Genomic DNA, 14,144 nt, shown 5'->3' on the forward strand with positions numbered 1-14,144 from the left:
GCAGATTAATTAAGCTACCAAAGAAACATCCCTGCTGGTGGGTATGGCAGCATATGGGGAAGAAGTGTGTATTCCAGATGGAGATGGGGAAGAAGTTTTTTGGTACTATGACTGCTTCTAGTCCTCTAAAATAATTACTTGCTGGTGGTCTTCTGTAGCAGAACACCTAACAGCTTCAGGTAGCTTAATAAGGTGTCATTAATGACACTAAAACTTAGTTTACTATTGAAATGATAATTATTTCTATTTTTTTAAATTTAATAGAAAAGTCAAGGCTTATTAAGGATGACACTTGTATCAAAAGGCAGGAGAAGTAGATGAGAAATACACTACATGAGATTTAAAGATTCCCATTAACTTTTAAAGTTTTTAATGACAATCCACAGATGAAATGCACTCTTAGAATTTTGAAAATAGATTTTAAAAATTGCATAAACTTGCAGAAGTTCCCTTATGTGGTACAAAATTGTCCAAGACTATGGACAGAGAGAGGGATGGCAGGGGATTAATCGAAAATCACCTAAATCTATTGTTCTACAGTGGAAGTTACACGAACACACAACAGCACATTGCCTTGCTGCCTGGCAAGGCTACAACAAAAAAAGTTCCCATGTCATAGAATCATAGAATCATTACAGTTGGGAAAGATGACTAAAATAATGGAATCTAACCCTCAACCCAACCCCATCATGCCCACTAAACCATGTCCCCAAGTGCCATGTCTGCACTTGTTTTTAGCACCTCCAGGGATGGTGACTCTAACAGTTCTCTGGTCAGCCTCTTGTAGTGCTGATTCCACTGGATAATGAGATCAAATTCTGGGATAGCTGATAAACCTCTTAAGTGGTATCACAGCAGAAAGATGTATTTGTTGCTTAGACAGGTAAACCACATTCCCTTTTTGCAGCTTATACCATAGGCTGTGTTACACACAGTGCAAGAGGCTCTGGAGGTACCAGAGCCACAACCAGAGCACACCACAAGCATCCTCTTGGGTACAGCTCAGACTCATCACCACCTGCACCATCAGCATGTGCATGACCACACTTCCACTGTGTAATAAGCAGGCTGGGAATGACTTCTAAATATGCTGCCTGAGGGAACCCCATAACCACATTTCATTATTTATGTACACCTGGGAGCAAGGGTTGCTCTCACCTGAAAGTAGAAATGTGCAAAAGAACCTCTGAAAAGCTGGGGACTTTGGCAAGTATCCTGCATACATGGTGCTGCTCTCTCAAGCCACTGTACCAGGGGTTTTACCAGAAACCTTCATGAAGTCACAAGCTGCTACTGCTTGACTTAGAGCCAAGCCTTCCTGCTGCTACATGAGTTTTAGATCTTCTGTGGATGTGAGACAAACGGGGCTTCCGTAAGCCCCGCTCACCTGCAGTTAACACCCCTTTGCTCAGCCTCACGGTGTGGATTCAAAGCAAAACCGACACAACTGGCCCCAAAACAGGCATTTTGTTTCACACCATGTGCAGATCCCATCAACAGCCAACCCAGGTGCTTTTTTCAATCTGCCCACACACAAATCAATGGCAAAAAGCAAACTCAGTCACACATGGGGTGCATTTCACTACCCTGAAAGTCAGGATTTTCCCATACCTTTCATTTAATGCCACTGCTGTCAAATTTTCTTACATGTTGTAACAAAAACAGCCTTTATGTAACCTTATAAATAAAAGTCACCAATGCAATAGATATGCATAAATTTTAGCTAAAACCATTTTGTTAGAAGCACACGAATGTCCTCTGCAAAGTGGGTAGCATTTTAAAATAATGTTCTAGCCATTGTTAATACTTTATCGCTATTCATCATAAAACCATTAATCATGGTGAACTCATTTGGTATTAATGCGGATGTCATAAAGTACTTCTGTTGCATTTCAATTATAACTCAGCCTTTAAAATGCTGCCAGCAATAGATGGAAAGCTTTGAAAACCAGATTTGAATAGTCTTTTCAAAGATAACTACAATCACATTCTGGCACAAAGAAACAACCTTTTCCATTTCTAATGCCTACCCTTCAAGGGGCTGAGGAGCTCATAGGGCTGTGTCCTGACCCTGGACTGGGAGCAAGGAAGGGGGACCCCAGTGGGAGGCTCTGGGGAAGCCACGGCCATCCAAACCCAGCCATCTTCCCCCCTTCCCTCCCAAGATGGGGATAGAAGCAGCATTCCTTAGGGCTGCTTTAACCCCACTAAGCCCCGAAGGAGATTTCTTTTTCATGCCCTTAAGGTAATTTCCTTTTTTTCCTATCCTTTTTATGATTCCCTGAGGCTTGGATCCCAAGATGAGTGCTTTGGGTTTTTTCTCTGATATGTAGAGTCTGCCCAAACAAAAACACCAGGGAGAACATGTATCTAACAACCTGCTGTCTTTAGAGACTGCAAAGGAGTATGCACTACATCTAAGTAGACCTCAGGGAGCTGATATCCTAATCCCTCTGAAGACAGCTTAAAAAAAACCCTCTTTCTGTCCACAAGAGTCACTGAAAAAGGAAAACAGACAGCATAAAATGCAACATGGACCTAAATAATTACCAGCCTCTTTCCATCAGGGAAGCTAGGAACTCGTATAAATTCACCTCAACGAAACAGGATTTTTGTTCTCTTAACTGCCAGCAGAGCTTCCAGCAGCATTTTATATATAGGGTCAAATGACAAAGATTCAACAGCTGTGAATCTCCTCAATCTGAAACTGTGTTAAATGAATAAAAGACAAAATAGTTTTTCGTAGTAGCTAATGGAATTTAAAATAAAAAATTCTTGCATATAATTTCCATTCTATTTCATTTAGGTCATCAATGTAGCATGTAAGCACACAGCAAAAATTCCTACCTTGGGAGCTCTGGCATGTTTTCCACATCTGGCATCTTTGACAAGGCTGATATCTAGCAGCTCAGTCTCCTAGAAGAAATGCAACACAAGTAATTATTACATTAGTCAAAAGTCTTATTATGTTAAAAGTACCCCACTTCCCACATCTGTCAGGGGCTGGCATGTTAGCAATGATGCCTGTCCAGACTGAGGATAGTTTCAAGGAGTGCTCTGTTGCACTTAAATAATTCTAGTAGTATTGCTGAAACCTCAGACAGAGAACTTGGCTTCCTTAAAAATGTGTAGGTCTCTTTAAAGATATATATATACACATATATATATGTGTGTGTGTATATATATATGTGTCATATGAGTCAAGATTATTTCCTGGATCACTAAATACCAGACGCTGTGATTTTTTGCTTTCTTTCTAATACAATTGCAGCATTTTGATGCTAGTCAAAGTGTGAAAAAGGCAATGTTACAAACAGAAACGCCTGCCTCTGCAATAGGAAACCTACTCCATTGCTGCCAGAACATTTTGAAAAGTGAATATAAAAGCCAAGAAGTGTTATATCTACAACGATAACAGGCTCCAATACTTTTAGTGACTGCTGCTCAGTAAAATCCATGTACTTTTGACATGCATTTCATCGCTCATATGTTACTCTTGAGTTGTGGCTTATACAAAACATGCTGTACTTGGAACAAAACTGGCATACGATGACAGCTTCTGTTAGGCAAATTCCTGTCCTCCCCTACACACGTGAAACATGAAGAATCTCCTTTCACTGATAAGCTCTTGGGTGTCCTGGCAGCACAGGAAGGATGTGCCCACGGTACCCTGGGTGCACCTGCCACTGCAGGTGGTCCTCTACCATCAGCACAGAACATTCACCTCTCCAAACACGCAGCAAATTATAACCTCCAGCCAACATCATTTTCCCCAGTCTCATCCTGAGACAGGGTATCTTTGGATGTTGCCATGTTAGTTCTTCCTTGAATGCTTTAACATTTATAAGCAAGAAGCATTTAGAAGGAGGAAGGCTGCTGGAGATAGGAGCAGTGTGATTCCTGGCTCTTTTGCAAGCATCCTTTGCACATCCATGTGGCATTAGGTCTGCTTTCCCAGGAACACCACCCAAATGTCCTGAGAGAAATGGACAGAACATCTGACTTGATTTAACACTACTTGACAATCCTAAATCACATCTTAATACTGTCTGCCTCATTTACACTAGCATGTGGACTAACAGCCCATGCTAGCACAGCTCAATTACATACTAAATATAGTCTACAAGTACTTCAGTGGGAGTGTGACCACTCTGTAATTAGAACTACAGCACTTCAATGCCCTTCAGCCTTCCAGTAGTAATTGCAAATGCTGCATGGAGAGCTTGAAATCTTTGTGCTGGAGAAAGCCACTATGTTTTTTAATTCCAGGGAGAAAAAAAAAAGACATTCTCCTGGATATGTTATTTGGAAACAAGTTACTTTGTATCCTTATTTTTTTCCATCTTAAGGGACCTTTGCAGACCATTGTTGTGGATTCAAAGACTACTGTGGATACTAAGACAATGAGCTCTATCACCAGATTTTCAAGCAACTGTGCAGTCATCACATCCTCCTTCATCCCCCATGTCACTCCCAGTTCTCTTCTTTTATACTACCAGCTGAACTTCCATGAACTACCAGCCTGTTTAAGGGAAACTTGGACTTTGTAGATCTTTATTTTTAGCTCATACTTGCCTGAAACAGGACAAGGGTATCAAAACTTGCAGCGATTATGAAGAAATACAGGAAGGCTTTTCTAAGTGATATTTTATACATGTCCTTGGGAAATAACCCGATCTTTAATACAGCTATCTCTTTCCTAGCTCAGGAGCTCCTGAGTTCAGTTTTTTCCACAGGTCTGCATCCTCCTTGGGTAGACGAGGATGACAAGGTATAGGGTTGGTTTGACATCTGGACTAGTACTTCCAAGCAGCTTGCATGTCACAAAACACTTTCAGAAAATGTGATAGCCTGAGGACCCAAGACCTCACAAGGGCAGTCTAAGAAGAATAGAAGAGAGGAATTTTGCAGGGGTGCTTTGACAAGACCAGCTGGGCATGGCCAAAGAAAAGGTTGACCCCTGAACATCCATTTTATGGCCTTGCTACACTGTTACTTTTCTGAAATAAAAAGGAGGGGTTTATCATTGTATCCCTATAATCCTGTATAACCCTATTTGACAAGACTATTTAATTTGGAGGGATTCTTTCCTAGGTAGCAATTACAGAAGCCAAGGGAAAATAAAGTCTGAAGTCTCAGCCCTTATCATGTAACAGAAAGGAATGGTCCAGGTTATATAAATACATTTGATATCTATGTTGAGGTAAGCAATAGCAATAGCCTGGTAGACACTATAGCCTGTGCTCTAAATTAAGTAGATGAGAGGAGGTTATTCATCCATCTAAGTGCCTCTGCAGGCAGCATTCAGAAGGGCTTGAAAAAATCAGAATTCATAATACGTTGCTTCTTAGAATTTCTTTGGCTCAAAAATACCAAACCCCCTGGAATTCCCTGATCTCTGAGCACTTGCTTTCATCTTTCAAACAACTAATTAAGAGAACAGAGTGCAACTTCCTCCCATATGAGAGAAAAGACCATTTCATATTTCCCTATTGCAAAATGTGGACAGACGTTTATAATTAGACAATACATTTAAGCACTGGACAGAAAAATGCTCCATTTCCTGTGCAGCAGAAGAGCCCAAACCTTCCTCTGCTTATGTTAACGGGAGTTTTGCTACTGACTTCCCATGTGCAGGCTTGGAAACTGCTCTCTGCGCTGCATGAGGCACAAACCCCATACCAACTAGAAAAAGAGAGGCAACAAAACAAAATAAAAAATACCACAATAAAAAACCTCTGCGAGTCAAACTTTTCCCCCATTTAGAGCCATCCAGTCACTGCTGTTGGGACTTAAACTTGCAATAAGAGTAACATCTCTTAATGCAGGTGGTAGATTCCCTACATACACACACACACCCCGCAGTAATTTATAACACAGGAACTTCGGAGAAGTGAATTATTAATCCTACCATGCTTGTTTTCAATTAGCAGCTAAGACAGAGACACATTTATATAGGCCTAGATTGTGCAATCTCACTTTTATGGGTAAGCACCCACCACAAAGGCAACAGATTGCGCAACCCTCAGTGACTGCTCAAGCGCTTATAATTAGGCCCGTCTGAATTTAATATAGTAACACTGATTTATACCAGCTGAGGATCTGGCTCACTCCTATTTTAAACTGCCCAAAATGATGCCAAGTGAATCACAGTGTCTTGGGAACTTGCTCATGACGTAACCCCAGCTACAAAGCAGGATTCCTTCTTGATTGCACCGGGGAGCTCTGCTGAAGAGCTGGTGGCAGCACAGCGGGCTGAGAGCAGAATCAAGCGTCCTACAGAACTGCACAAAAACTATGTCAAGGAGACATAGCAGAAGGGGGTGTGCATTACAACAGCTGCACGGATTAGTTCATCAAGATATTTCATTACTTACATGCCTAACAAAAAATAATTCCACTCTGCTCTGAGTGCTCCCCATGGCTGAGTAGCTGTGGATGGCTCTGACCTATGTTTGCTCAACCTCCATTTCTGCTCACACGTTCTTTTTCCCCCCTACACAAAGTTGCTTCATGCTACCAGCAACCGTGGAGCTCTTCTCAGGCTCATGTTGCCTTAAGCCATTGCCCATCAGGTGTATGGTCTAACTGATACACAGCTAATTATACTCTAAAAACTTATTTTCCACTTAGCTTTTAAAGTTACTGTTTGCACTTCCACATCTGAAGAGGAAACTGCCTGCTGGAAAGCTCAGCTAATTCTCATAAATATTACAAGTCTATCTAAAGGAAGACACAACACTGCCTTCAAAGTTTGTCTGATATAGTGCTGGCAAAGCAAACATTGAAAAACTGAGACAGTTTTGTAAGCAAGCACCATTGAGTGGTAGTGGATGGCAACATCAGAATTAAAGCTTGTAAAGGGAAAAAGCCATTCCCTTTTCCCCTTCAGTTTGCTGAAGCAAACTTCAAAGAGAGACTGAAAAAGCATCTATTTGGAACAGTTATTCATAAGGAGGTGTTTGTTTGACATTAAAAAAAAAATCAATTTTAACATTTTTTACACTGAAGCAAATTTATGCAGTTCTCGGTTACTTTTATTTTTATTTCACATTTTAAAAGTTGTACTTAAAATAAGACCACCAGACAGTACTGTATCTACAACCTGCTAAAAAGAAAATATGATCAACATTTGAACCCAACTGGGAACAATTACGAGTTATACTAATGAAGAATCTGGCCCTATAGATTCAGAGTAAATATATATATATATATATATAAGTATATAAATATATATATATATATGCAAACTCAGTGATTTAAAACCATTTATAGAAAACACCTTGTTCAGGTTTCAGAGAATTTGACAGCATGCTCATCAATCAACCACACTGATTATACCAGGACTGACATTCTTTGCAGTGAGAATGCACAGTTAGTGCCAATTTAGAAAGTGTACTTTCACAGCTAGGGGATGTTGGATACAATGCCCCTGTTAAAACAGTATCTGTTTTCCCCATTATTATCAAGAATAACCAGAATGAAATATAATTAACAATAAAATGAAGGAAGTACAGCAATTTGTCTCCTCATCCCAAAGGAAAACTGTGAAGGACTGGTGAGATTGATTTAACAGAAGCCTGCATCGATGGCTACGAGAAGAAATAGCAAGGCTGTGAAAGCTGAGCTGAGGTAGCTCTGTGTTTCCCTGAAAGTCCCATTACAGAACTCATAAGCTGCATCTCACTAGAGAGAGAAACAGTCCCAGAACAGTGTTTCCTTCAGGCAGCACACAAGTCAGTTATTAAGGCATCAAAATCATCTCCTGTGTCAATAAACAAGCAGCACAGTAGCACATACACCCTGAAGTCAAGGATAAAACTCTCCCTAACAACAGGAAAGTCTTTTACTGCACAAAGTTGTCCTTCACAAGTACAAAGTGTTTTATTACCTCCCCACCCACTCTTTTTAACAAGCCATGGAAGGTTATTAATTATTATATATTAATGCTGTAGCTTGCCAACCTGTCCTTTTCTAGCTCCTTGCAGCTGATGACATCCTCACAGAGGTTATGAAAAAGCAATTGCAAGGCATCCAAATAATGGAACTAATACTCAGGTTCAACTGAACACATTTCTAGATAAGGCACTGGCTTTCCACAGAGTTATTACCTTTTTTTGCATGTTCAAACTTGGTTAAAGGGATACCTGAAATTTCTGCTTTCTAAACATCTGTTACAAAATCCAAAGCCTGAAACAAATCTATCATCCTGGCACCCAAAATGAAAAAAGAGCAAGAGGCACAGCTGTTCCTGAGGGACAAGACACAAAACACTTTGTGAACTCCACTCTTTCACTCAAAATCACTTGTTTTCAAGCTCTTTCTTTCTGGCCAAGAAACATTAGCAGAAAATCACAGCAGACCCATTCATTCAGAGCATGAGGCTGAGAATGTTTCAGGGAAGTTCAATTCCTGAACCTTTCTCTCAGGATTTATTTTAAGTGGGGAGCTGCTTGTCATCACCAGCACTCCATCTCGCCAGAGTTAGTGGAGATGCTCTGCCATGTCTTCTGCTACCTACAGGGCTAAGAGGCCTCCTTGGAAGCAGGGAGTGATGAAGATGGAAGAAAGAATGTACGTGTGCTCCTCCTGACAGCCTGCCCAACAAGCAGAGATGGTTTTAAACATTGCTTTGACCACATGAGCACCTTAGGTCCGGACTGGCATCCTGACCAAATACAGACAATCCCTCTTTACAACTCATGGCAGCCAGTCCTGAGTCTGGCAAGTGAATGGTTCAGGTTAGTGCTTTGCCCAACTCAGAGCACAACTTTGACCCTCACAGTCCCACCTGCCAAGTGAATTCCCAGCCAGCCCTCTCCGGAGACACTCCCTCTCTTCCTCCTTCAGCCTCTCCTATTCCTCAAGTAAAAAAGTATGGATCATCAGACATGGAAGAGGTCAATGCACTTGGGGCCCTGATATACCTGGCTCCCCAGATGGCTCTGCCAGTCCTCTTGGTTAAAGCATCTGGTGAATAACAATTACAATGAACAGTAACTGGATGGATGGATGACCTTCTCCAAGTAAACAAATTCAATGGGTTTGGTATCATATGAAATGAAAATTTTTCAAAAATGACTTGAACAGAATACCTTCTTACAACCCAAAACAAAGTACCTGCAAGTCTGAACCTAAGCTAAACGTTATCTGGGTGATTATTAACTGTTCTCAAGTCAAAAGCATTAGAGGACCTTAGCACCTTAAAGGCAAAACCCAGTATTTACAATTTGACTCAACTGCTCTTCTGTTTTTTTAGCTTACAGGGTCTTCTGTAAGTGCCAAGTTACATGAAATCCCTATTAAAAGCACTCCTACAGAAGAGCAAGCCACTAACCACAAAGTTGTTGCTATCAATAACACTCTGTCAATGTACCTCCAGAGATATAAGAACCTTGACATTTTCTAGTATAGGCAAAGCAGTACATATCAAGCACTGGGCTATTAGAAAAAAAAAAAAAAAAAAAAAAAAAGAAGAAATTTTCATGCTAAGTACCCTTTTAATAATGAAAGTAAAACAAGTCTTCTGCATCTATGCATATATTTATTTGCTGCTTCATTACAGAAAATTCCATTTGCTTGGATTTACAGCCACTGTGGCTAACCAGTCTAGAAAGTAGTGCATACATTTCACAATTCATGTCTCAGTGCAAATAGTCAGGCAGCAGAAGAATATGCAGAGGTAAAGATTTGCTACCTATCTTCTTTATAGCAAAGCAACTGGCCCAGCAGGTGAAGGACACACCAAAGAGTCAGTGTGCTGTGGCTGGCAATCATCTCAGATTTTAAAGTAATGCAGTGGAAAAGTAGAAAATTTCCATAACAACAGATGGAACTTTTGTGTGCCTGCACTCCAGCCACATCTAAAGCTACAATTCTAGTTCAAAGTCACCAGTGCTTGATTTGGTATAAGGCCAGCTTGGCAGCTAGAAAAAAAATCACTTCCCCTGTTTGCTGAAGAATCAGGATAGAGTCAACAAAAGCAAACCGCAACTCTATGAGCTTATCATCTAAATACACAAGAAAATCAGTGGACAAAATGAGAAGAAAGTACATGGAGCCATCTCCCATTGGCACAAAAGAAAACGGCAGAGAAGCTGGAAAGGTGTCTCCATATCTTAATCCTACACCCATCAGCTTGCAGTCTCATTACCATGCTGCTGCCTTTGCGACACTGCTCTACTTTCCAGGAAAGACAGTGTGCTGGAAGAGACAGAACTGGAGTGTAACAGAGTTACTACACCAGCGTTTGGAGCCTTACAATGACAGGAACCTGAGAGGTTCTGGAGAAAACGGTTGAAAATGATATAACCAATATCAAATTGAAGAGAAATCAAGACCTGGCACAGCTAAAAATGCCTTCCTGGCCACTTAGTTTCCCCTTAGAGAGTGCTACCTCCCACAGCTGTGGATGAGCTGCAAGGGTCCTTTCTTGCCTTAAATGTTTTGAGAGGCTCCTTCAGAAGCTTCCATCCCACTGCACTCCGCTGCAGCACAATGGGACATCCCACACAACCAGAAGGTTGCCTCTCAAGCTCAGGAAGATGCAAGCACAACTGTGGCTTGAAATGACAGGTCTGTCATCCAAACAACTTGGTTTGGTTGCAGCTGGCAGTAGGGGTTGAACAGACACAAGTATCTTGAACTTGGTTTGGTTCTGCTGCTCGTCCCACTCACACTGCTGAATGACAATAGGAGAAGGAGAACTGATGAGGTGCAGACACATTCAAAAGAGGAAAGTGCTGGGGGAGGACCTGCTTCAAAAGAAAATACAAAGCATATTGTAGGCAGCCTTCATAATGGTATTTGACTGATTTTTATTCATATAACTGAGAATAACCTAGTAATTTTTAGCTTTAGAGTCACAAGGAAAAGTACAGAGAACTGAAGTTTTAAGCAGCCTACTAAAAATCAGTGTTTCTATTAATAAAACTCTCTTTTCATATCAAAAGTCACAATTAATGTGTGATAATGATTAAATGCCTTCTCAGAGAGGGCGATAGGAAATTCTGGAGATGATGCTCTTTTGACATCATTTCACACTGACCAAGGAATCACACAGACCAGTATTATGTTTTTCCTATTGAAGCAAGTGTATTATTTTCAGCAGAGTGCCCTGACTGGTGAACACCTGGAGCAGAGACTTTTACCTCAGCTGGAAGAAGCACTGTACAACTCCTCCCTACTCCTCACATTGCTCTACCACTACATGTGACATTGCAGATCCTCCTCAGGCAACTCTGTTGACCAACAGAAGATTTTTTTTTTCCAAGACTGAAAAAGACCAAGTCCTTTGAACTTCTTCTGTAACAGTTTTTTCTATCCATGTATCATAAGTTTGATACAACTAAAAGAAAAGCAACACATTATGGCTTTGAATATATGTTTTTAGAAAAGCCCAGAGCTTTCGACTGCTTTATGTTCAAACAACAAATATTCTTTATAAGTGTAAAATCAAGAAAAATGGGAGAAGATTAGGAACCTGAAATTGCTCTGCTCCCTACTTAGCACAAGGAGCACCAACAGAGCAATACGTGCCCTACTTACACACCTGTAACTTGCGTGGATAGATAAAAAAATAAAAACTGAAAATTGCACAGAAGCACAATGTGTATTGCTGCCAGCTCCTCTAGCTAAGGGCCTGGCATGTGTTACTTAACTGTAAAATACACAGCCCAGGCACACTTCCAATTGAGGACTCCAGATATAACATGACATTTAAAGACCAAAGACAATAGCTAAAAACTCAAATTCATCTTTGTAAATTAAGACACTTCGTGTTTTTAGAGTCCAAGGTTTGGCTTCTGGGAGGTATGTAAAGTTGAAACAGCACTGAAACACATGTTGATAAGGTTCCTCCCCTAGACACAAAGGTCTCCTGCAATCAGGTTTTGGGTTTTTTTGCTAGCATATCCATTATTGAAAGGTGCAGATTTCTCACTGGGTTTTTGAATAAATCATCCTGGTCTTACATCTAATCCGTACTACACCTAGAGTCTGAAGATAACCTAAAACACCATTCACGTTTTAGAAAATGGAAAGAAGGGGAAACGAACACAGCAGATCTAGGCACTTTAGACTGATAGGCAAAGCTTTAGATCAGATGATGAAAGGAGTATAATAATGTGAAGCAAAACCAAACCAAAACAAAAAAGAGTGAGACCACATGAGCTTTCCAGCCAGACCATACCTAAGTAAGCTGATAAAAATTTTAAAGACTTTGCCTCAATTTTGACTATTACATGATCCGGAACTGAAATGACATCCAAAACTCTGGTCAACAGTACTCGGAGGCAAATTTACCTTGAAGAAGGAGAGAGAGTCTTCTCTTACTAGAGAAGACTAAAAAAGTTGGCTTTCACAGAATAGCAAAAAAAAAGCTAAGAAGGGTATGATTATTATCTATAAATATATTCATTTGTATAACCAGTTGAGAGGAAGAGGAGCTATTCAATCTAGAAAGAAATAAGAACTCAGCTATAGAGATTCTGATGAGTATGGGCAAAATTAGGACTATTTCTTTAGAAACTGAAAGGAAAAAACCAACTTTCAAAGGAGAATTTTCTGAATATGAAAATAATACATGTACTAAACAGTATTAAAAAAAACCGAACACCAGATCCTTTTTCCATATTCTAGACTTAAAAGAATCATATTTATTTACAGCTAAATCCTTGACTTCTTATCATTCCAACCACTGTACATCCTTATGACAGAATGACAGAACAGCTTGTGTTGGGGAAGACCTTAAAGATCATCGAGTTCCAACCCCCTGCATGGGCAGTGACATCTATATATTTGCCATGGGGCAGGTTAAAGAATGATTCATTAAATATTTATAAGTGGTCTATTTTTTTGGTTTTCTTCATACTCTAACACAGTGAAAGAAAAGCTTTTCCCAGACAGATCTTGAATAGCTTGCTACACTCAAGGAGTAAAATGAACGTAAACACCATCTGAAGATGTCACGTGCAGCCAAACAGACGAAAATAATGTCACGAAGCACACGATACAAGCATAAGAAAGCATCCGTTTGCCATTAGGCAAATCGTATTTTGCTTCTTCAAATATAGATGGTTCATAGTGCAGTAACTCAAGCAACCCTCTGTGCAACAATTCTTGTTGGACAATACTCACTCCACTGTCTCATTTCACTTCACCTATTGTTGCCATATTTTAATACCCCTTACTACCTCTATTTTCTGCTTACCTTATAAATATGATTTTAGGACATAGTTATTTATTCAGTATTTATTAGGGAAGTAATCAGAGCCAAGTAAGATTTTCTAATTTACTTTATGCAGGCTGCAATTATTTTTCCATGCTCCCAGGTTTTATAAGTGCATATTAAAAATCAAAGCAAAAAACAGAGAATCCCCAGAAACACGGGATGAATCTCTAAAGATTAAATTTACATTCATCTGCTATTAATCTAAATGAATAATATTCTTCATTATTATTTTATAAATCTCTAGATAGATCTGGGAAATTATTTTTATTGAGCTATTTGCATGTGCATGCCTAAGATTCTTCTAGACTTGGCAGCTATGCTTGAAATTAGAATTTACACTGAATGAGGAAGCATGGGTCATTCTGCAAACAAAACAAAGATGAAGTCAATGACAACTTGTTGGAAGACCTTGAGTTCCTGCCAAGCCATGCTTCCCAAAATATTTTGCCCTCCACCACAGTCAAATCTCAATTATTAGCTACTCTCTCCTGCAGGAGCCGGATGTTTTGCACAGGAAATGCACATAAATGAAATGTAACCAAGTCATAACTGGGAAAAAAAACTTAGTGACACTCAGATGTATGATTAGGTTCTTCTTATCTTTAATCAAACTAGAGAAAGCACTTTTCTTAATAGTGACTCATTTCAGCCTATGCCTTTCGTGTGATAATGGTTGTGTTGAGCATTACTCTCAGGCTGTAACAAACTCATGATTTTCCATTTGTTTCATTCTAACAGTATGGGGACTGGTATAAGGTGGGGGTTTTGCTATCTGTGACTTGTCTCCACTTGTTGACCACACACGCACACAAGTCCCATTTTCTTCTCCTGTCAAGGCACTCCTTGCTCTTTCCTGTTTATATTTTGTTCCCGTATGTGGAGTTAAATACAAAGCAGCAAACTCAAGGTTTGC

At 40.0% G+C, this 14,144-nt stretch overlaps 1 protein-coding gene across 4 annotated transcripts in view; it reads right to left on the minus strand.

The window, feature by feature from the left end:
• Positions 1-14,144, minus strand: part of PLCB1 (phospholipase C beta 1) — a 401,022-nt gene that overhangs the window by 288,002 nt on the left and 98,876 nt on the right. For all 4 annotated transcript variants that reach the window (XM_071740286.1, XM_071740289.1, XM_071740290.1 and 1 more), the window contains exon 3: positions 2,848-2,916. In XM_071740286.1, the coding sequence (XP_071596387.1) occupies positions 2,848-2,916 (69 nt within the window). The remainder of the gene's footprint in view (positions 1-2,847; positions 2,917-14,144) is intronic.

This window comes from Heliangelus exortis, chromosome 3 (assembly GCF_036169615.1).
Source record: "Heliangelus exortis chromosome 3, bHelExo1.hap1, whole genome shotgun sequence".
Classification (NCBI taxonomy): domain Eukaryota; kingdom Metazoa; phylum Chordata; class Aves; order Apodiformes; family Trochilidae; genus Heliangelus; species Heliangelus exortis.